Below are 25,026 nucleotides of genomic sequence, written 5' to 3'. Positions count from 1 at the left end.
TCAAGGCGGGCATTGGGCCAAAGTCGGTCCAGGCACACAAGCCTACGGAGACATGCCATTACAACTAATGTACCTGAACAGATTTCCTCTCCTCCAAGTGTTCCTAGTTTGATTCCCTTAACTGGACTACCTTCCCCCACAAGTTTTGTTGCCCCTTCCCCTCAAACACCGTCTTCAACAGCAAGTGTTGCATATTCCCTGCACACCCCCAAATTGAAACCATCTGCCCCCAAACGCCGGAAAAAATAATTTTTTGGTTTATTTTTGTGATAAAAAATAAATTTACATTTGTGGTTCACCATTACTAAGTTTCATTAATGTTGTTTGCGCCGCTCACACACACTGATGGGTAAATACATGTTAAAAACCAACCCAAGGCCTAGTATAGTCATATGTGAAATAACACGGACTAGTATAGTCATACCAAGGCCTAGTGTAATAACTCGAGTTTTACCAACTTGGATCTGGTTTCATGAAAAACAAACTGTTGAAACTTGTCTTAAAAATAAGTTTCTTTCTAGTTTCACCAGTTTGTTTTTTGTGAAACAAGATGCTAGTTGTTAAAAATCGAGTTATTACAGTAGGCCTTGGTATGACTATACTAGGCCGTGGTATTTCACATATGACTATACTAGTAGGCCCAAGGCCTACTATACTCATATTTGAAATACCACGGCCTAGTATAGTCATTCCAAGGCCTAGTGTAATAACTCTAGTTTTACCAACTAGAATCTGGTTTCATGAAAAACAAACTGTTGAAACTTATAAGTTTCTTTCTAGTTTCACCAGTTTGTTTTTTGTGAAACAAGATGCTAGTTGTTAAAAATCGAGTTATTACAGTAGGCCTTGGTATGACTATACTAGGCCGTGGTATTTCACATATGACTATACTAGTAGGCCCAAGGCCTACTATACTCATATTTGAAATACCATGGCCTAGTATAGTCATTCCAAGGCCTAGTGTAATAACTCTAGTTTTACCAACTAGAATCTGGTTTCATGAAAAACAAACTGTTGAAACTTGTCTTAAAAATAAGTTTCTTTCTAGTTTCACCAGTTTGTTTTTTGTGAAAAAAGATGCTAGTTGTTAAAAATCGAGTTATTACAGTAGGCCTTGGTATGACTATACTAGGCCGTGGTATTTCACATATGACTATACTAGTAGGCCCAAGGCCTACTATACTCATATTTGAAATACCACGGCCTAGTATAGTCATTCCAAGGCCTAGTGTAATAACTCTAGTTTTACCAACTAGAATCTGGTTTCATGAAAAACAAACTGTTGAAACTTGTCTTAAAAATAAGTTTCTTTCTAGTTTCACCAGTTTGTTTTTTGTGAAAAAAGATGCTAGTTGTTAAAAATCGAGTTATTACAGTAGGCCTTGGTATGACTATACTAGGCCGTGGTATTTCACATATGACTATACTAGTAGGCCCAAGGCCTACTATACTCATATTTGAAATACCACGGCCTAGTATAGTCATTCAAAGGCCTAGTGTAATAACTTGTAAGTTGGAATGGAGCAGATTACATTCATCCACTCAATGCTGACTTGTATTCCCCATGGACTTTCATTGGGGTTGGGTTTTGAGGGTTGTGTTTTGAGAAAATCACATACTTTGTTTTCAACTAGTTGCACAATTTTCTCTTGAAAAAAAATGGTTTCCTGATTCATGGCCTGCAGCTTTGCTCGTTCCAATATATTTCACGCAGACTAGCAATGCTGCATTTTAACTCATATGTGTATTTACCTGCCCAGGTGTGTGAACATCAAAAAATTCAGTTATACATGGGAAGTTTTTTATTAAATTGGAGTTTCAAAAATATAGTGCACTCAGTAATGGTATCAAATAAGGTTTTTTATTACCATAAACAAACAAAAACATTACACCATTTCATCTTGCCAGTGCACCCGTCCTACATCAGAAATAAAGTAGGCCGCAAATTGGTCCCTCATTTGGCCAACTTCAACGGATGACCTGAGAGTGTGCTGAGTGAATTCAGGCAATGGGTTAGGAGCATCATCGTCCAGTTCAAAGGTCGGGTGCTCTTTAGCCATCACAAAGTTATGTAGAACCACACAGGCCTTCACCACCTCATCGACTGTTTCAAGTTTAAGATTAATGGCCGTGCCCAGAATTCGCCATCTGGAAACAAGAATCCCAAAAGCACACTCGACAGTTCTTCTGGCCCTGGTCAGCCTGTAATTAAATATTTTTTTGGTGTGGTCCAAGTCCCGGCTGGAGTAGGGTTTCAGTAAGTTTCCGCACATTTGAAAAGCCTCATCGCCAACCATTACAAAGGGCAGTGGCGGAGCTTCGGTGTGAGGAAGAGGCCGTGGCATAGGGAAATTAAATTGGTTGCCATACAACCTCCGGCCCATGTCTGAGTTTTTAAAAGCCTGTGAGTCATTACCACGGCCAAATGCTCCAATGTCCACTGCTACAAACATACATCCGGCATCCGCAATCGCAATGAGTACTATTGAAAAGTACTTTTTGTAATTATAGTACTCAGATCCCGTTCTTTGGGGTTTGATGATCCGTATGTGTTTACCATCAACAGCTCCCAAACAGTTGGGAAAATTGCATACTGTCCAGAATTTGTCAGCAATTTCCATCCACTTTTCAGCGGTGGGCAGGGGCATAAATTCTGGGCAAAGAACATTCCAGAGAGCCCGGCAGGTGTCAGCAACAATTCCAGACAAGGTAGAGATTCCAATACGGTACTGGAAGTGTAGTGAAGATAGGGTTTCTCCAGTCGCCAGGAATCTGTGAACAGACAAAGAAGTAAAATTAATATTTATGTATATTATTTTAAAAAACTATAAAATAAAATATTAGTACATTCACGAAAACTAATTACCCACGGTTTTGAATACTAAATTTAAAAAAAACCCATCAGACCGCACCCCTTGGTTTTTAAAACATACCGTAATGTCACCAGTAGCCGTTCCTCAGGAGGAATCGCACGACGGAGCTGTGTGTCCTGTCTCCGGATGGATTGTTGGACACGAGCAAGCAAATCCATGAAACTTTCGTGGGACATCCTGATATAATCTGTAAATTTCTCTGGGTTTGCCTGTAGCTCGCTGTAGAGGGTGTGGTATGCCCCACGGCTCTCCCGGAGTTCAACAATCGGATGTATCCACATACGCCGCCGTCTTCGCTGCCTCTCTCTCTTCCTTTGTTCATGGCAAGCAACTGCATACGCCTGAGCCATCGCAATGTCCAAATCCAAGTTGAAGTGAAAACTCTTCCAGCGCAGATCCATGGTCACGAGAAGAATCAAGCAAATGTGAAGAATACTGTAGACAGGGTCTATATATTAACATACCACACCCACAATGAAGTCCCATTGGTCTTGTGTGTTGTTGAATGGTTGTTTTTTCATTTTTGTGGGGTTTTTCCAAAATCTGTAAAAAAACGCAAACGCACAAAAAACGCATACAAACGCGCAAAAACGCTGCGTTTTTTTCCTGCATGCGCATAAAAATGCTTGAAAAAAACGCAGCGTTTGTATGCATTTGTATGCGTTTTTTTAATGCGTTTTTTGCGGGAAAAACGCGCTGCAAAAAAAAGCAAGTGTGAAACTAGCCTTACAGTAAAGAATCCGCGTCTGTGAGTATGCTTAAACCTTCTTTCCTCCAGACGTAGAGGATGCCCCCTTGTCCCCGTCACAGGTCTAAGAGTAAAAAGATCATTAGAAAGGTCTTGGTATTGTCCCCGCATATATTTATACATTGTAATAAGATCACCCCTAAGCCTTCGATTCTCCAAACTAAATAACCCCAAGTGTAATAACCTGTCTTGGTATTGCAGACCCCCTAGTTCCCTAATAACCTTGGTCGCTCTTCTATGCACCCACTCCAGTTCAGCTATGTCTTTCTTATACACTGGAGACCAGAACTGTACACAGTATTCTAAGTGTGGTCGCACTAGTGACTTATATAGAGGTAAAATTATGTTCTCCTCATGAACATCTATGCCTCTTTTAATGCATCGCATTATTTTATTTGCCTTTGCAGCAGCTGCTTGACTCTGGCCACTAAATGTGAGTTTGTCGTCCAACCATACACCCAGGTCTTTTTCAGTGACTGTTTTGCCGAGTGTTTTACAATTAAGCACATAATTATACATCTTGTTCATTCTACCCAAGTGCATGACCTTACATTTATCCCCATTAAAGCTCATTTGCCATTTATCATCCCAAGCTTCTAGTTTACATAAATCCTCCTGTAATATAAAATTGTCCTCCTCTGTATTGATTACAGAGTTTAGTGTCATCTTCAAATATTGAAATTCTACTCTCTATGCCCCCTACAAGGTCATTAATAAATATGTTAAAAAGAAGCGAGCCCAAAACTGACCCCTGTGGTACCCCACTGCTAACCGTGACCCAGTCCGAGTGTGCTCCATTAATAACCACCCTTTGTTTCCTATCCCTGAGCCAGCTCTTAACCCACCTACACACATTTTCCCCTATCCCCATTGTTCTCATTTTATGTATCAACCTTTTGTGTGGCACCGTATCAAAAGCTTTTGAAAACTCCATGTACACCACGTCCACTGCATTCCCTTGGTCCAGTCCGGAACTTACCTCTTCATAAAAGCTTATCAGATTAGTCTGACAGGAACGGTCCCTTGTAAACCCATGTTGATATTGGGTCATAAGGTTATTCTTCTCCAGATACTCCAGTATAGTATCTCTTAGAAAACCCTCCAGGATTTTACACACAGTTGAGGTTAAACTTACTGGACTATAATTTCCAAGTTCAGTTTGTGTCCCCTTTTTGAATATTGGCACCACATTTGCTATACGCCAGTCCTGTGGTACAGACCCTGTTATTATGGAATCTTTAAAGATTAAAAATAATAGTCTATCTATGACTGTGCTTAATTCCTGCAGTACTCGGGGGTGTATCCCATCCGGGCCCGGGGATTTGTCAATTTTAGTGAGTTTTAGATGCCGCCGTACTTAATGCTGGGTTAAGCAAGTGACATTTTATGGATAATTTTTATCCCTGATCATGTTATCTGTCATGGGATTTTCTTGTGTGAATACTGTTGAAAAAAAGTCATTTAGCATATTGGCTTTTTCCTCATCCTCATCCACCATTTCACCCAGATTAATTTTAAGGGGGCCAGCAGGGTTGTTACAATTAGAGCTAAGACTTGTGGGCTGTGTATAACCCTGCCCGGATTGGCAGCTTCTGGTGTACACTTTGCATTGTAAGAAAACTGCCAATCAGTGGTGTGGGTGGGGTTACCCAGATTAGGCTAACTGGTCTGCATGTCAGGCAGAGATAATCTCCTGCTAATAAAGCACTGATTGTGTCGAAACTACAGCACACAGCCTAAGAAATGACACATATTTGGAAATTGGGTGTCTTTCTCTACGTTATGCAAATACCTGTTGACAGATTCCCTTTAATATGGAATGACTGGTTGTTAAAGACCCCACTGTGACCCCAACTAATCATTGCATTCCTCCCATTCTTTCTCACTGTGTGACCTCAATACAGAAACCATCTAGTATGTGGCTCCACTAAAAGTCTATTGAAGTGATACAGATATTGCAGTGGTCAGCTGGTGCTCCATTCAACCGAATTCTAGTTGTGTAGTAAAGAGACAAGGGAGGCTCGAAAATCTGGATCTAGTGGTTGATGAGGTTTTCAGATCTGGGGTCCTCAGCAATCAGACATTTATCATCTATTATATGGCTACAGTTGGAAGCAAAATGATTGAACTTTCATTATAAATGAGGTTTCAGATGTTAGAAATAAACCAATAAAACTAGAACAATGTAAATTGCTCAATACAACTAATCTAATAATATAACAAGTGGTTCATCCAAATGTGACACAAAATGCCAAATCCAAATGCTGCTGATGAGCGTCAGTTATGATAGTACACCCTTTTAGGCAGACTGGTTGCTAGGACTTGCCTGATATAAAAAGGCTGCGGGTTTTAGGTACTGTATCCTTAGCAACAAATTCATCTTACAAGTTTTTTTTTTTTTTTCTTCCTACAAAACGATGAATATTGATTTGGCCATGAATAAAGCCTCCGATGTGTCTGCATTTTTTACAAGCACAATGTCCATTTGATAAATGTATCTACAATATTTACCAACAAGAAGGTGAAGCAACATATGGCAGCGCACGGATGCAACCTCACTGCAGTTTCCACAGATGTTACTCTAGTAGACAACAAGCTGGAAGGTCGCGCTGTACCTGCCCCACATAACAATGACTCGCTCCGGTAGTATCTGACAGTGTCTACGTAGTGGTGTTGTACCGATGTAGAAGGTCTATAGACATTCAGGAGCAGCTGTAATGTGGCAGGTCCCATAGGAGAGGAGAAGGTTAATCCACTTTCATGTGTTTAATTGTTTTAATGCTGATATGGTTTTAAAATATTTAGCTGAAAGCTGTAATTGTGCCTGGGTACTGTGAAATAATGGCACTGAGTTCATCATTGGTGGACACAGACAGGATAGGGTCGCTGTGGGAGAACCATACATTGGCACTCTGCAGTCCGATAGCACATTATAAAGGACAATTACACCTGCTTTGGAGGTAAAAATGGGCCACTTAACCTCTTGGGCTCCAGTGCACAGGTTGCACTAGTGATATGTTTCCCCCCTGGAGCTAATCTAGTTGATATGAGGGTAACAGACTGGATGCCACATCATTGTGCAGAAATGCTATCTACCTGAAGATATAGGGTTAATGTGCAGGTAAATAGCGATAATAGGCTGCCTTACCGGAGCAGCGGCTACAGGGAGAAAATGAACTTACAAACTCCCTGCAGCCGCTCACTACACAGGGAATGTGCTGTAATAACTTCCTGGCACACTGATTACAGCATGTTGTGCACACACAGTATAGTCAGCAATGATTGTAATCTGCACTGCCCTAAGACTGCAAGCAAGCAGCTACAGGGAGAATATAAGGTTATTTTATCCCGGTAGCCACTCACTACATATTGAGTGCACTGTAATCACTTCCTGACACTCTGATTACAGCATGTTGTGCTCACACAGTATAGTCAGCGATGACTGTAACCTGCACTGCCCTAAGACTGCAAGAGAACAGCTACAGGAAGAATATAAGGTTATTTTCTCCTTGTAGCTGCTCTTCCAGTAAGTCAAGCAGTAGGATATCAACCCTATTTACCTGCAGTTTATCCCTATATCTGCAGGTAAATATTATTTCTGGACATGACACAGTGCCTTAAAATATAACTATAGCCAAATTATAAAACTGCGCTCATAAATTAAATAAAACATTTCCGTAATACATGTTTTGGCAGCTGATATGATTTTCATTTTCCAAACAGTACCAGGCACAGAAGGTGGCACCTTTAAGCAGTGACTTGATGGCTTCTGTTTGGAGGTTCCAGCTGAATCTCTGAAAAACAGGATTCATTTGTGCCCCTGATGGAGACTTTTATTACAATAAGGCAAATGAAGTTCTCATAGGCTCCATTTGTGTTCCTTTGTGTTGGTTTCATCTTTTCAGCATAATCAGCTATGTTCTTTTGCCCACCTCAATATGCAGACACCTCCGCAAGGGAGCACAAACTAATTTTCAGAGATTAACACTCAAGCCCCCTACAGAAGCCATAAAACTACTGCTGAACCCTGTGTGTGCCTAGCCCTAGTCATACATTTTGGGGGCTACGCAGAAAGGTCTTTAGTCATCGGGTCACCTAAATGCATACACAGGCTTCTCCCTGCATTCTCAATTATTTTCTACTAGCTGAAGAGCCCGGCGCTGCCCAGGCATAGTAACTAACTACAGTTAGTTATAAAAAAAAGCTGAGTGTATAGCCCCGCCCACTCAGCATCGCCACACTCACTATAATATCCCACGTCATCCTGTCAGCCAGAGCTACCGGACTACTACCCCTAATATCCCACATCATCCTGTCAGAGCCAACCAACTACTACCCCTAATATCCCACATCATCCCGTCAAAGCCACCGGACTACTACCCCTAATATCCCACATCATCCCGTAAGCCAGAGCCACCGGACTACTACCCCTAATATCCCACATCATCCTGTCAGCCAGAGCCACCGGACTACTACCCCTAATATCCCACATCATCCAGTCTGCCTGGGGTCAGAACCAGAGTGCTGAGTGGAATGGCCCCAACTTCCATATCGGGGATCCCTTTAAGAGAGGCCTGGTGTCAGAACCAGAGCGCTGAGTGGATTTGCCCTCACTTCCGTACTGGGGATACCTTTAAGAGGGGCCTGGGGTCAGAAACAGAGTGCTTAGTGGAATTGCCTTAACTTCCATAGCAATGATCCCTTTAAGAGACCCTGGGGTCATAACCACAGAGCTGAGTGGAACGGTCCTAACTTCCATACCGGGGATCCCTTTAAGAGAGCCTGGGGTCAGAACCAGAACGCTGAGTGTAATTGCCCTAACTTCCGTACTGGGGATCCCTCTAAGAGGGAAGATGTGCCTACAGGTTGGAGGATATGTGATGGGTATATGGGCAGGGAGGGGGTGAGATTAATTTCTGTCACATGCTCTCTGCTCCTTTCTGGGGGGCAGACAATGGCTGGGAGCTTATGTTCCCAGGGATGCTAGATTTCTCCCACCCGATCACTGTCTGCTGAGGTGTTGTCTGGAGTGAGAAAACTGCTGCTCATAGCAACCAATCACAGCTCAGCTTCTTTTAAACAGCTCTGGTGAAATGAAAGATGCTTCGTGATTGGTTGGTGATACACACATAAACACATACATACATACATACATTCACTTTTATATATAGAGATTCACCATCTCTTTGCATCTAAGCAATGTTTGTTCATGTTGATCATAGACCAGCAGTAAAACCATATCAAGAAAAGCCCAGCCCAGAGATCATCTGATTATCCTCAAAAGAGTAGCTTCTTCAATTCAATAAAAACTGTCACCAGGTCAAAAGAGGACAGTTTTTGTTCTTATCTTAGTTCTCACTGCTTTGCTGAGTAATCATTTTTTTAGATCCAGAAATATGACCATAAAATTTGCATTAAAAGTGAATCTATCAACTGGTTTTTGCTGTGGAATCGGACAGCAGCATGATATAGTGGCAGACAGTCTGATCCCAGTGATGCACCACTTACTGGGCTGCTTGGTGCATTTTTTATAGAATTCCTGCTTTTCCTGCTGTAGATGTAGCAGTGCTCAGAATGCTGAGCCATATGTAACCCCACCCCCATCACTGATTGGCAGCTTCCTGTGTACACTGTGATTTGTCAGCAAGTTGCTAATCAGTGGTGGGGTTGGGTTACATAGATTAGCAGGACTAACCTGCACATGACAAAATAGTCCAGCAGCAATAATCTCCTGCTGATACTAACTGTACTGAAACCATAGTAAGCCGCTCTCCGACACTACATTATGCTACTCTTAGATTAATTAGCAGAAACAAACTGTTTCAATGTTCACCCTATGACATTAAAAACGCACAAGAGACAGCACACGGATCACACACGGATGGTGCACACGGATGCTATACGGATGTGACAAACGGACACACGGACACGGATATCTCCGGTACCATTTTTTCCGGTACTGGAAATATCAGGATGTGTGAAACCCGCCTTACAAGGAGGCCATGACCATTATCAAACACATAGATCTAAACACATAGTCTATCCAGAGCAGACACAAACAGAAAAGGGCCCCTGTGCAAAAACAGCATATGAGCCCTTTGCAGTCCAATAATTCATCATAATGGTCAATTTCAGCTGCTCTGGAGGTTGAAGTGCCCCCCTTATCTCTTAGGCCCCCATGCGACTGCCCAGATTACACCGATGGCATGTCGGCCTTGAGTCTAAATCCACACAAATAATAACAGCATTCTCTTACAGTCACTTCACCTTGGCTCAAGCCAAATAATATCATCATGAAGCATATGGCAAGGGTTAATTTCACAAGTCATCCCTTTTAAGGAAAGAACTCTTCTATGGATTCCTGGGAGGCTATAAATACAAACTCATTCTTTTAAGGTTTTCATTCACTACAACAGAGGGCACTGTCTGGGAGAAATTGGCTATAAAATGCTGTAAACCATGATCCTTAAATATAAAAATACAATTTTAATAGTACACCCAGAGGCGAATTGCCATAAGACATTTTCATCAAAAAACTAGCAACAAGCTTTCAGCGTTCAGCTATTACATTAAGTCGCAATACATGCTCGTTGAGTAATTTTACAATACGTACAATGATTTATGATATGTTTCTGGAACTCGTGTAGAAATACATGCATGATTAAATCTCACAATTCCGAGTGTTACAGGAAAACGACTAGAGATATGAAACCAGACTTGTTTTATTAGGAGAACTAAATACAAACAGGAAAAACAACGAGATTTACATAATCAAATCTTTGCATTAAGAAAAATATGAAAAATTAATTTTAAACGACAAATAGGCAATGGTAGAGTAGGCTTATACGGCATCTCTGAGGCAAGTACCTGTATGGGCAGCGTTCTGTGTAGCTTCAATGCCCCCTTCTGGTGAAATCTGGTAAAACACGCAGCGCAGTAATCCTCGCCACACTCCAAACACATCTTTGGTGAAAAGCATTGAATAGAACAAAAACAAATTACTGTATTGACCACAGACTCAAGGAATTCTGCACATGTGTTAAATTATACAATGAGCTCGAGCTAATCAGCAAAAAAAAAAACATCAAGAATTCTTAGCCCAAATGCTTCAGAGAACGAGCACGATTCTGCGACAAGCACAACAAGAAAAAGCTAGGTCACTGTCAGCCTCTGTGAGTAATAGCAGACTAAGGGAGGGCCCACTGGAATAATGGTGCTACATGTCTACGTCATCGTTGGATAGCTCAGCCTGCGTTCTGGCACAAGTATGCGCCGGTGTTGGATTGTTTTGTGGAGACCGTTGTATTAGTAATGTAAAGGGAAAATAAATAAGTGACATTACTCATTATGTTCTCTTTTCTCAGTTTCTTAATCATCACCAGAGAAGAGCAAATCAATTGGCCTTCTCTGAAGCCTGAAGTTGGGGAATTGAGTCTCGAAATCGGCTAATCCATTTGCCCATATTTACGATTCTCACGTTGATCCAAGAAATGGGAATGCCGAAGCTGCCATATCCAATTAATTATCTCGCTTTTACTGGGTAATGATTGCAAACTAATGCACACCTTTGTTGGGTTTTTTTGGAGGGGGGGGGTGAAGGTCAAACAATACAGATGGATTGCTGCTATTTCTTTCTACTTTCCAGTTGATTTTAAGGCGATTGTTCTGACACAAAACACCATCAGAAAACAGGATAGAATAAGCTACCCTGAAAAATGGTAAAGGCAATGGGTTATTCATGAAGAGCTAGGGCAGGGCCTCATTCAGACGTCACAGAAAGAATACGGACCGATTTCTATCAGGGTTCTGGATCTGATTTGGTCACTCTGTCCATTTTTACCGGTGATTTTCTTGTTTGACAAATAAAAAGCAAAGCTTCTCCTACCCATGACAATGATACTACACACAGCCTGTCATTTTCACGGACACTTTGGGGCCGATTCCTCGATGGGACTGATAAGAACCTTTCTTTCTTCTTTTGTCTTGTGTTCATTGACGTTTTTTGGACTTAAATAGGGCACGGGGTTCATGAATGATGCAAAAAGTCAAAAATGGCAAGCCTTTTTCTTTTTACAGCACATAAAGCTAAACGTTTTGTAAATGGCACAAAAAGTGAGCCAAAACATCTGGCGCACATGAAATCACGCCATAGGGGTTGACTGGAACACAATTGTGACAACAAATGTTGCAATACATGAACTGGGCCTATAGACTAGTATGAATGATTTTAATCTGTGACTTGGATAAAAAACGGATATGTCTCCATGATGACAAGCACGTGTTCATGAAAAATAGGATAAAACTTGTACGTGAAAAATGAAGTCTGAACAAGTCCTAAGGCTATATGTGATGGAATTTTGGGACAGCAGTTTCACTATACTGACTGACTGTGGTTTCGTCCTATACACTGACTGGGTGTCACAATCCATTTTTTGATTTGTGGCAGCTCTGGTTCCACTCAGTTTTAAATGTTGCTTTTTCCTTTCAGGATCAGGGGGAGTAAATATTAGTTTTCCCTCGCTGGCCATCTGCAGAGTTGCTAGGTCAGCTGATGTGGGTGGTGACCACTCCCACCATCCTTTAAATGGTCACCTGATGCATCAGCTGACTGTTGGTGATAGAGTTTCTCTATGGAGACTAGCCTTGCAGTGGCAGCTCTCTTGAGTCTGGTGTTTCTGCAGTTTGGAGTCCGGCTTCTGTGCCATATGTGGTGTGGAGCTTGGCAGCAGAGTCTGGAAGCTAAGTGTGGTGTTTTTGCTGTCCCCTATGTGGTACTATCTGCAGTAGTAAGGCTAGCACCCCTTGCCGGCCAGTGCACTAGCCATGACAGTACTAGGTGAAAGTGAGGAACAAGGTTTCTGACGGCAGTCGGGGGAAGGACCCACTTAAGGGTGTTAGGGGAGTGCAGGGACAGGCTCAGGTTTGTTCTCAGGTGGTGACCATCCCCTTAAGTAGGGCTTTCCTCTCCCCATTTCCATCCCATCGTGTGTGTGTTGCGACGTCCGCTAGCCGACACCCCCCGTCCCGGTGGGTTGAGTCACATCGTGACACTGGGTATAATCTGTTTTGGAGATCCATGGCATTTAAAAATTCACATTCTCATTTTCCTGTGTACAATTTCTCTGATATATGAGGATAGCGTTTTCAAACCCGTCCACTTTATTTACACTGTAAAATGCTGAAAATCTCACACCGCAAATCCACGGCACATATATCACATGTGAGCATGGCCTCATGCCTATGTGTCAGTCTATTACAGCTATGCTGACCTGTGAGTTGTAGATTCTGTAGTGTAAAAATAATGGCAAACCCCATGGGGCTGCCAGTGACCATTTTGCAACCGATGTGGTGCTGAATTGTGATGTACAACTATAACAGAAACCAAAATGCTAATGTGAACAAAGCCTAGTGAACAGAAATGTCATACATCCATCGCATATGGAAGACTTACATGGGTTCTCCCAGCAAGTATATTTATTGAACATCCACACAATACGGCATGAATGAATAGTAAATGCGAACCCCACAAATGTCACTTTTACGTATTTCTAGAGGGGACTTGACATGTAGTGCTGTTAGTGGTGACAGCGGCACATGTTGGGGCCCAGGTCTCTAAATGCAGGTATCCATGCACACATCAGTCTTTTAATGTGTCCCTTGTATTACACTCAGCACAAGACCTATACTCATCCATTATTGCAAGTCAAATTCGGCTTTATAGGTCTATGGGGAGCCATCAAAAACAGATGCAAAATGGAGGGAAAAAGGATGAAACAAGGAAGTAAAACTGTCTGCATTTAATAAATGTAAGAACCAAACATATCCATATAATCAGACAAAACCTAATAATCATTCCTGACGCGCGTTTCGGAATTAAATTCCTTCGTCAGGGGGACTACTTTATTTGAACAGAATTTACTCTCTGGATAATGCTGGCTTTTGACCTTTTATGCCTACATATTTATTATTTATATGTTTTAATATGATCAGGAATGACTATTAGGTTCTAAATACACGCACAGTCTTGTTGTAATCCCCCCATTGCCATTCTTTATAATTAAATAAAAATAAATTTTTCTGAATATATTATTCTCGCCTACCTTGTCTGATTATATGGGTACATTTGGTTCTTCTGTTTTTGGGTGGTTTTCCTACCCACTGAGCACTGGTGATATATTTATTACTTTGTTATTAATTTAGTAGCACATTTTTTTCTCATATATACTGGTGCTTAATATATTGGCTAATTTAATAAATGTGAATAAGAAAATAAATGTGTAGATGTAACCAAAAATGCGGTGTCTCCGGTGAGACAACCCCTTTATTTTCACCGGATTATTCAGGATTATTGAGAGTCTTAAAAATTGCTGACTATGAAGGCAAACAGTCTCTTAATTTGTTCTCTGAGCGAACAGCACCTTATTATTCTGGATTATTGGACAGTAAGGAAAAAGGAAGCGAGTATGAAGGAAAGTGGCCTCCTAATTGGACATCCGCACTCAGGTCACACTTGCAACTGAAATGTGAGAAACTCGCGTGAGTCTCGCGTCTCAATATTCGGAACTGCCGCCGACACTGAGTGTGCGGTTGCATGTATTTCTATGCGGTTGCGGTTGCAAGTGTGACCCCAGCCTAAGGTTGTGTCACATGACGTTGTAATGTTTTCTTATTGGTGAGTTCTTTCTATATAGAAAATCATACATAGAACTCAGTATGGCTTTGACAAAGACCGTATAGGTCGAAACGCGTAGCCTCTGTCTGGCGTGTGGCTATAATGTGGAGAGTCTTTTGAATTTACAGATTTTAACATGGTTTAATAAAGAAGAATTTTAACTCACCTGGAGCTATCAAGGTTTTCATAACCAGCCTAAGGGTACATTGCTACAGAATGGTACTGAATATTGAGTAAACTCCCCCCACATACCAGTAATGTACTTTTACTTTCACACTGTCCACACACTTTGCCTTTGAGTTTCGTCCTCTCTGCCGCTGGGATGTTAGGAGTCCTCGATGAGGTCTTTGGCTTCTCAGGCTCTAGGTAAGGCACAACACAGATCAGGTCATGTGAAGGGAAAGACAGAGAAGACGGAGGAAAGCACTCAATCACCTATTATATATTAAGTGTTCTGTATTCTGGCAGAAACACGTCGCTTACTGGCAATCCGCAGCCACAAATTATTCTACAATGTGCAGAGTACGATTAACGGAAGCTTGACTATTCAATATTTGTTCCTTCACAACTCACTAGTCAACATATGCAGCCATGCATTAGTTTAATTTAACAGGTTTGGTTATTGACAAGAGGCCAACACATGGAAATGGAATAAATCACAGTGCATCTGACTAATGGAAGGAGAAAGTCATATCTGCGAGTGAAATATGGAACCAATTTACTTAGAGGACAGAATTAGTTAAAACCTCCAGCGAGACTGATGAATGCCTGTAATGTGACCGCATACAGTCGCTAATTGTTCAGCAATTAAAGGGGACGTATTTCTGGGCTTTCATTAACCCTGACAGCTTGACAAACAATTACTGGTGTTTGTGTATAGTATGTAATTATTCCCTGTGATGTTGTATGCCAACAATAATGGGCAGTAATAGACGCACTATTGATGCCCATCGACAAATTACTCCTCCATATTGTGCTAAGCTCTTATACAGCACCTATAGAGATGAATGGGCCTGATTTATCATTTGCAGTTCATGAATTCTTCTCAAACTCAAAAATGCTCTTCAACTTTGTCTGTATCCTGTTTTTTTAGCGCAAAAATCACATATTCGGGGGCGTGGCTATGTAGCCGAAGAGAAAGAACGCATGCTGGAAGAGCTCCTAAGAATCCTGCCGTTATCCTGCAACCAGGACCTTATCACTGCGGCATACCTGGCGGTATTTGGTCCCCTGGATATCTGGACCCCCGCGGGAGGACATGGAGCGGCTCTGGTGAGCTGACGGCCGGGGAGGCCGGGTCGGGCAGCGGGGCCTGCACGAGACGGAGGCCATCTTAGACGCGCTGTTATGAATGGGTCACCGAGGAGGATAGCAGGACCAGGCTAAGCCACCAGAAAACCAGAGAGGTTGGTAACTAAGCGGATTGCAGACCCTTGATCCTATCCACACAACTAGCAGTAGCCGTGGAGCCTACCTACGATGCCCTAGATGTCTCGGCACAGCCGGAGAACTAACTCAGCCTAAATCAAGAAAGGTGAAATCTAAACTGCCCCGGAGCAGACCCCAAAGGAATAGACAGCCCCAAACATATATTGTCAGTGAGACAAGATGAAAACACAAACGCAGGCAGAAAAATAGACCGAGCAAATGATGGGGCCCAAACTGACTAGACAGGACAGGAAAGGAAAGACACTGTCTGCAATCATGCAAAAACCCTGAAAAATCCAACACGTCTGATGCACAAAAAACACTGAAGTCACATGACTTCGCCCCCACTATATCAGCACTCTGGTATATACTGAAAGCAAAGCAAAAAGAGACCAATATAACAGGGGACAGATCAAACTGACACAAGCAGTAACATATGGGCGGTGATCCAGCACAGCCCCAGCAGGAGCAAGCTGACCCGCACAAAGCAGAGATAGACAAAACCAGATCAAATGCAAAAAGATTAGCAAATGAACCACTTAGCTGAACCATGCAAGAACAGAGCAGGAGACATCAGACCTCAGAAGGCACAGGAAGAAAATCACCAGCAGGGATTGAAGGAAGTCAGCTGTCTTAAATACATCAGTCAGAAACCCCAGATCTCCAATCGTCATCATCAGACGAGAACTCGCAATAACTCTGTCAATCTGACCAGCTCCACTACCTTCAATAACCACCAGAGGGAGCCCAGAAAGAGAATTCACAACAACGCACGCTATGTCAGTGAGAGCTGCGGCATCAACCCCTACCACTGCAGCGCTACCCGGGCAGTGAACACACATAATGAGGACTTGAGGGGACACGCGGTGAGTGCCCTGGAAGATTGGGCCCCGCGTTCTCCCCCCACTGATAAACCCACTCTACCCGTTGGCGCCCACTCTACCCATTGGCGCCATTACTGTGGGGGCCTCTGGATCCCCACCACTGCTGCTGTCCCTGCGGGTGCTGCGGACCCCCCCTCCCCCTCTGGCCACAAGAAATCCTATTGACTCAGCATCAGGCAACATCCTCACAATTTCACATGGCCCCTCTGCGTGGGAGCTATTCCTGGGCCATAATCATTCAATAATAACCCTGCTGTGTTCATCATCTGAAGTGGGAAATCCCGGAGTATATATCTCTAGTCGTCTTGCTGCGCCATATTGCTATTGATCATGAATCGTTCTAAGGGGTCAGTGGCCGCAGAAAAATTAAAAGAGTTTGCCAGACCTGATCCCTCTGAAAGTGCACGATCCCTTAGAAATAATCCCTCTCAAGTTCAACGTAAAAACAGTTCCTCTGGGGGTGAGGGGGCGACTGAGCAGGAATAGCTGACCCTCAAACAGGCGTCCGAACAGTTGATGCAGGCCATCTCCCTAACTAGGACATCCCTGACTGAGAAAATAGAGGACATATACACTGAGGTGGGACGACTTCGGCAAGATATGCAAACCAGGAGGGGGCGCATTGCAAAAGTGGAGACAGTGGAGACAAGAGTGTCCCAGATAGAGGACACCGTCACACCTATAGAGGCCAAGTTAACAAAAGTGGCAAGCTCTGTGAACGCCTGGAGACAGAAGGCACACGATCTGGAGAATAGAATGCGTCGGAATAATATCTGTGTCATTGGTCTGCCGGAACGCTCAGAAGGTCAACATCCTGAGCAATTTTTGGAGGGCTGGCTCAAGGCTTCTCTGTGGGATGAATTCTCTCCAGTGTTTGCCGTTGAAAGGGCTCATAGGGTTCTTTCCTACGGGAGCCCCACCTAGACCTTTCCTGGCACGTCTCCTCAACTGTAAAGACAGGGACACCATTCTGCGTCTTGCACAGCAAAAAAGTCCTATCAAGTTCAACAATGCCGTGATCTCGATTTTCCCGGATTTTTCCATGGAACTTCAGAAACAGCAGGCACAATTCATCGAAATCAAGAAGCGGCTCAGAGAGAGGAACATTATATATTCAATGGTCTATCCGGCCCGGCTCCAGGTTGTCCACGGGGGCTCCTCTGTGTTTCTTATGGATCCAGCGGAGGCGGCTGAATGGCTGCGGTCCTATAAAGGATCCCCTGCAAAGGAATCCTAATGTACTCACTGCTAGTTTGAATTCTTTTACTAATGGTCTAATCGGGGCTTTTCCTGCAGGTATCCAGTTTACCAACAAAACCGGACACTGAGTTCAGTGATGGTATCCCCTTGTTTGCTTTCTCATAAGAGCGTGGGACTTTGCTCCAATAATGTTTGGTTCTTACTTTGTTTTCTCTTTTACAATGGTTTTGATTGTTATTTAGGCAGAAGTCACAGCCAACAGCAATCTCAATCTCTATGCGGTGTCTCTAAATTTTACTTGGGTGATGCTATGAGCCATATACACCGGAGTAAACATGGGGTCTGAGATGATATGTATGACATGGAACGTGAGAGGTATAAAAACCCCTCGGAAAAAGATCAAGGTTTTCGCGCAGATCAGACATTATCGTCCTCACATTGTGGCCTTGGTGGAGAGGCACCTGACCAGGGATACAGCTCGGGGCGTGCAGAAGCCTTGGGTACAATGGTCTGCCCATGCATTCCACACTAGCTATTCGAGAGGGGTTTCACTGCTGGTACATATAGATGTTAGATGGGAAGCCAGGGAGACCCGAAGAGATCCTGAGGGTCGCTTTGTTTTTGTACATGCATTGATAAATACCAGGAAATAAGTAATCCTATGTGTTTATAACCCCCCTGGCCAATATGTCCATTCTTCAAAACGCAATGAGTTTTGCCCTAAATTATCCAGATGCGGATGTTATCTGTATGGGAGACTTTAATATGGTCATGAATAACTGCCTTGATAAATTGAGATTGGATGGGGGAATGTCTGGGGGAGCCTCTTCACTGACTGCAACCCAACTGTCACTATTTATGGGGGTAGTGGGTGGTTAGATTTATGGAGGATACGTCACCCTGAATCAAGGGAATATACCTGTCACTTATCCACTAGGCGCTCTCTATCGCGCATAGACTATATATTCGGATCCAGTGGTCTGGCGATGTGGGTGGATAATATAGGAAATGGCAGTAGGGGCATCTCAGACCATAGCCAAGTCATTCTTAAACTTAAGTATGGGCAATTAAATAACAGGATGGTTTGGAAGTTGAATCCTTTTTGGTTAAAGTTGATGGTGTCTCATCTCGTCCCACCCAAAACCTCAAAATATCAATTCATTTTGGGATGCCCTTAAGGCATATCTGAGGGGCTGCATATCCTCTATGATCTCTTATATCAAGCGGATAACCTCAAGGGAGGATGATGAGATGGAGCGACGATTGAAAGATTCAGAGGCCACATACATATCTAACCAAACTAACAGCAATAGGATTGAGTGGTTGGCTGCTCAGAGGTTGTATGCTCAGCATATAGACACTAAGTCTAAGCGTAAACTATTCTTTACCCGTCAATCTTATTTTGAGTTGGGAAACCAGGCAAGCAAATTCTTGGCCTATTTGGTACGCCAACACAACACCGCAAACACAATATTAAAGATTCGTAAGTCGGATAATTTATTGGTGTCTTCAACTGAGGAGATACTCGGCTGTTTTTATGATTACTACAGGTCATTATATGAATCTAAAAGTGGCTTTGATAATTAGGAGTGTTTAGACTACTTGTCAGATGTGACATTCCCTACATTAGATCCTGAACAGTGAGCCCTTATGGATGCTGAGTTCATTGCAGAGGAGCTAGAAAATGCCATGACGGATATGGCCTCCGGGAAGGCCCCTGGACCAGACGGCTTCCCTATTGAATTGTACAGGAAACACCGGGATATTTTAACACCACTTCTTGTAAAGGTATTTCAGGGAATTTGGGAAGGGAGATCTATGCCTGAATCCTTTTATGAGGCTAATATCATAGTGCTCAGGAAGGAGGGGAAGGACTCTTTGAAATGTGGATCCTATCAACCCATCTCGTTAGTAAATGTGGACTATAAAATTTTTACTAAGATCCTAGCTACCAGACTGAATTCAGTTATACTGAACCTTATACATTCTGATCAAACGGGCTTTATGCCTGGTAAGAGCACTTCCATTAACATTAGACGAGTCCAGTCAATAGTCCAATATAGCTCCCTAATGCCTGACAACAAATGAGCACTTGCATCGTTAGATGCTGCCAAGGCTTTTGACTCTCTTGAGTGGCCTTTCCTCTCTGCATGCTTGCAAAGATATGGCTTTGGTGATAAATTTATAAAATGGGTCAAAATACTATACATGAAGCCCAAAGCCCGTATTAAAGTAAATCATTCCATGTCTGAGTCTTTTTCACTACACAGGGGGACACGTCAAGGGTGCCCCCTTTCCCTGGCCCTCTTTGCCCTTGCGATTGAGGCACTGGCAATACGTATAAGGTCTTCCCCTGGCATTAGGGGTATAGATATAGCGGGTCGGGTTGATGCCAATAGCCTATATGCTCACGATATGGTGATATTTATGGATGAAGCGGAGGAAACTCTGCCGCAAGTAATTGCCACTATAAATAGATTCAGTAAATATTCAGGTTTATATATAAATTGGGAGAAGTCCGCTTTGTTACCCCTTTCCCATGCCCCAACTAGAGGCTCTCTCCTCACTGTCTATTGAATCTAGCTTTAAATATTTGGGTATCTACATATCTCATAGCAGTGTGCTTGACTTAATATCCACCCACTGCTGGAACTAGTTAAAGTTAAATTTTCAACTTGGAGCAAACTTCCGCTGTCTGTGGCAGGACGCATTAACCTTATTAAAATGATATTACTTCCAAAACTTAGCTACTCCCTTCAACATAGTGCTGTAATGGTACCCAAATCCTTCTTTGCGAAACTTAATTCCCAGATCACATTTTTTATATGGGGGAAAACTAGGCCCAAACTTAAATTGTCCACTCTACAGAGGCCTAAAAAGGGAGGTGGGGCGGTGCTACCAGATTTCTTCCTATATTATTTGGCTGGACAGGCTAAAGCTTTAAGTAACTGGATGCCGGGTAATTACCTCCCCAATTCTGAAAATCACCTGCTTCATGCTGCACAAACTGATTGCCCACTGGGTTTCCTTGAGTTGGAGAGGACTGATGTCCCTCGTCTACTACCCTTGCTCCAACAGGCGCGAATAGCATGGAGGCAAATTAAGAAAGTGATTGGATTTAAAGATTTTATAGCTGAAATGCCCCTGTGGAATAATGATTATTTCCCGGAACTGTTAAATCACCCATCCACTGATTTTTGGATTCAACATAATGTCTCCTCGATGGGGGACTTGTGTGACCAGGGGACCTTAATGTCTTTTGAGCAATTACAGGATGCGCATGATATCCCGAGATCCCAATTTTTTCGCTATTTACAGTTGAGATCGGCTCTTCAATCACATGAGATGTAGGGGTGGGGGCCGTACTATTTCATCTCTACCTTTGATAGGAATCCTTAATTCACAGGGTCCCCAGGGTCTTATCTCCTCTTTATATACGTACATGCTGTCAGTGGGAGCAGAATCTTCCATAAGCTCTATTAAGGGGAAGTGGGAAAGACTCATCCCTAATACGCAGGGAGAGGAGTGGGAAGACATCCTGGAGTCTCCGATCGGAGTATCACCATCTATTAATAACAGAATGATACAGTTATATATAATAAATCAATCATACTTGACTCTGACACGACTTTTTAGGATGGGTCGATTTCAATCATCAGAATGTCTGCAATGTCATTCACCAGATGCAGATTTTATTCACATGATATGGCAGTGTCCCACTATTCTACATTACTGGAAGGAGGTGACGTTACTCTTGTCATCCCTGGGGCAAGTCCCTGTTCCTCTTGAACCACTGGCCTGCTTGTTTGGGGTATGGGATGAGGAGATCTGGGATCACTATGTCGGGATCTTTCTGCGCGAAACACTGTTTATGGCACGGAAGGTATTGGCACTACGGTGGATGGGAAGTTCGTGTCCTTCCCTTAGAATGTGGATTGACCTGGTAAACTCGATTGTTCCATACGAATGCACGCTATATCAAAATAGGGGATGCCCGGGTAAATTTGAAAAGATTTGGGAGAGGTGGAATTCCTGTCATCTCACTTTACAAGGTTGAGACATCGCGTGTGAGATAATATGATATAAGATACTAGGCTGCGAAGTAGTGAATACCAGTTGATGTAGTTGCAGTTGCAGTTTAGGAATTTATAATTAGACTTTATTATCTGTGTAACATGATAAGTAGAGATGAGCGACCTTGCCTTTTTTAGGGTCGAGTCGGGTTTCATGAAACCCGACTTTCTCAAAAGTCGAGTAGAACGAAATCGGCCGACTATAGGGAAAAGTTGGGAAAAGTCGTGAAACATGAAACCCAATGCAAGTCAATGGGGAGAAAAGTCGCCAGTGAGTGGAGGACTGTGAACACACCTGGCATGAATTTTAACCCTAGAGGCGGCGAAATCTCTCTCTCTTCCCTCTCTCTCTCGCTCCCTCTCCCACTCCCGCTACGCTCCGCTTCTCTCATTGGCTGAAAAAAGTCACGTGCAAGCATTCGGCGAAACCCGACTTTGGCGCTTGGGTCGCTGACCGCATGGCTGACTTCACACTGTGGTCGGGTTTCGTTTCATGAAACCCGACTTTGGCATCTGACCGACCTGTTTCACTCAACTCTAATGATAAGGCTTGTGAGATTGACTGATATACATGCTTCACAACGTATAACCAGCTGTTCTTTGCATATACTTGGTATGTTGTGCATTTTCTTTGCATTTTCTTTGTTCAATAAAAAAATTTAAAAAAAAAGATCACATATTCCCCTAAAGCGTTGGAAATTATGGCCCAAAATGACAGGTATACAAAAAAAAAACATTCACTCCAAGGGGGGTAACTGGAGTACATTTGTGCAAAAACTTTGCAACTTTTTGCGATGTTGCAAATGATGAATCAGGCAAAAACATCTGAAAACCCTAAACACAGCCCACAATGGCGAACATAAAAAAAAACAACAAGCAAACACATAAAAAGGTGACTTAAAAAAAGTCGCAAATAAAACATGAACATGGCATAATTAAAAAGAGGTGCAAAATCCTTATAACTCGACCAAAATAAACGTAAATGCAATAATGAATCGGCCCTATGTGCTCATACTGCATCTCTATATGCTACATACACATATATATTTATATACCTCTGTATATGCCACAAATCTACCACATGGGAACACTTTTTGGGCCACGTGCACACGTTCAATGTTTGGTCAGTATTTTACCTCAGTATTTGCAAGCCAAAACTAGTAGTGGAATAATCAGAGGAAAAGTATAACAGAGACACGTCACCACTTCTGGATTTATCACCCACTCCTGGTTTTGGTATACAAATACTGAGGTAAAAAAAAACTCACCAAATACTGAAGGTGTGAATGTGACCTTAAAGAAGTTTTCTGGACACAAAAATCCCCACTCAGCTGGAGTTTGTTGATAAAAACAAAGCTGTTTTTTACTCACCTGCCTCAAGTCTCTGCCGCTGCTCCTGATGAATGTATTAGGCTATATGCCCACGTTAGCATTTTTAAACGCTCAGGAAACTGATCCCCTTCCCAGAAAACGCGCGTCTTTTTTCCGCACGTTTCTTGCGCGTTTTTTGCACAAAAGACGCGCGTTTTTGACACGCGTTTTCTGGGAACATTGGGGAAGGCTAAAAACGCTCAGCAATGCGAAAATTAATGAGCATGCTGCGCTTTTAGCCGCTAAGGCTAGTTTCACACTTGCTTTTTTTTGCAGCGCGTTTTTCCCGCAAAAAAACGCATTGAAAAAACGCATACATAAGCATACAACTGCTGCGTTTTTTTCAAGCATTTTTATGAGCATGCATGAAAAAAACGCAGCGTTTTTATGCGTTTGTATGCGTTTTTAGTGCGTTTTTAGCGCGTTTGCGTTTTTTTCCAACATTTTTAGGTGGCCCCTCACACTACCCAAACCATGACTTTACTAACCCTAACCCTGACCCTGACCCTAACCCTAACCCTGACCCTAACCCTAACCCTGACCCTAACCCTTAACCAAATCATACTTAACCCTAACCCAAACCCTAAACCCTAACTAACCCTAACCCTAACCCTGACCCTAACCCTAACCCTGACCCTAACCCTAACCCTAACCCTAACCCTGACCCTAACCCTAACCCTGACCCTAACCCTTAACAAAACCATACTTAACCCTAACCCTGACCCTAACCCTAACCCTGACCCTAACCCTTAACCAAACCATACTTAACCCTAATCCTGACCCTAACCCTGACCCTAACCCTAACCCTAACCCTGACCCTAACCCTTAACAAAACCATACTTAACCCTAATCCTGACCCTAACCCTGACCCTAATCCTTAACAAAACCATACTTAACCCTAACCCTGACCCTAACCCTAACCCTGACCCTAACCCTAACCCTAACCCTGACCCTAACCCTAACCCTAACCCTAACCCTGACCCTAACCCTTAACAAAACCATACTTAACCCTAATCCTGACCCTAACCCTGACCCTAACCCTTAACAAAACCATACTTAACCCTAACCCTGACCCTAACCCTAACCCTGACCCCAACCCTAACCCTAACCCTGACCCTAACCCTAACCCTAACCCTGACCCTAACCCTTAACAAAACCATACTTAACCCTAATCCTGACCCTAACCCTGACCCTAACCTTTAACCAAACCATACTTAACCCTAACCCTGACCCAAACCCCAACCCTAACCCTGACCCTGACCATAACCCTAACCCTAAACCCCCTTAACTAACCCTAACTCTAACCCAAACCCCTAAATTCCATGGTTAAAAAAAAAACGCATATGCAAAAAAACGCATACATGAGCATGCCAGTGCGCACATATGCGCATCCATAGGCTATAATGGCCATTTTTAGCGCAAAACGTGCGCATATGTGCGCATGCGCTTTTTTGCAGGGCCAAAAAATGCAACATGCTGCGTCTGGAAAATACCAACGCACACCCCAAAAAAACGCAGCGCATGAAAATCGCATACATGCGCTTACCAGCGCGCAGGTATGCGCACCCATGTTAAATATAGGGGAAAAAACGCATGCGCAGGTATGCGTTTTTTTCCAGCGCTAAAAAACGCAAATGTGAAACCAGCCTAAGCGATTCCTGAGCGTTTAAAAACGCATGCATTAGCACAAAAAGCCCAAAATGCATGCAAATTAATTTGAAGCTTCTTTTAAGCGTTTCTGCAGCGTCTGAGCCGGCACAAAATGGAAACGCTTAAA

The 25,026-nt window shown here is 42.9% G+C and overlaps 1 protein-coding gene across 6 annotated transcripts in view; it reads right to left on the bottom strand.

Moving 5' to 3' along the window:
* Window positions 1-25,026, bottom strand: part of ZBBX (zinc finger B-box domain containing) — a 346,983-nt gene that overhangs the window by 231,722 nt on the left and 90,235 nt on the right. For all 6 annotated transcript variants that reach the window (XM_073578937.1, XM_073578938.1, XM_073578941.1 and 3 more), the window contains 2 exons: window positions 14,546-14,655; window positions 10,489-10,584 (listed from right to left, as the gene is read on the bottom strand). In XM_073578937.1, the coding sequence (XP_073435038.1) occupies window positions 10,489-10,584; window positions 14,546-14,655 (206 nt within the window). The remainder of the gene's footprint in view (window positions 1-10,488; window positions 10,585-14,545; window positions 14,656-25,026) is intronic.

The sequence above is a fragment of the Dendrobates tinctorius genome, unplaced genomic scaffold, assembly GCF_039654945.1.
Source record: "Dendrobates tinctorius isolate UK_male_01 unplaced genomic scaffold, ASM3965494v1 ptg000060l, whole genome shotgun sequence".
Taxonomy (NCBI): domain Eukaryota; kingdom Metazoa; phylum Chordata; class Amphibia; order Anura; family Dendrobatidae; genus Dendrobates; species Dendrobates tinctorius.
The sequence above is the reverse complement of the archived record's forward strand: the minus strand, read 5'-3'. Positions and strand labels throughout refer to the sequence as shown.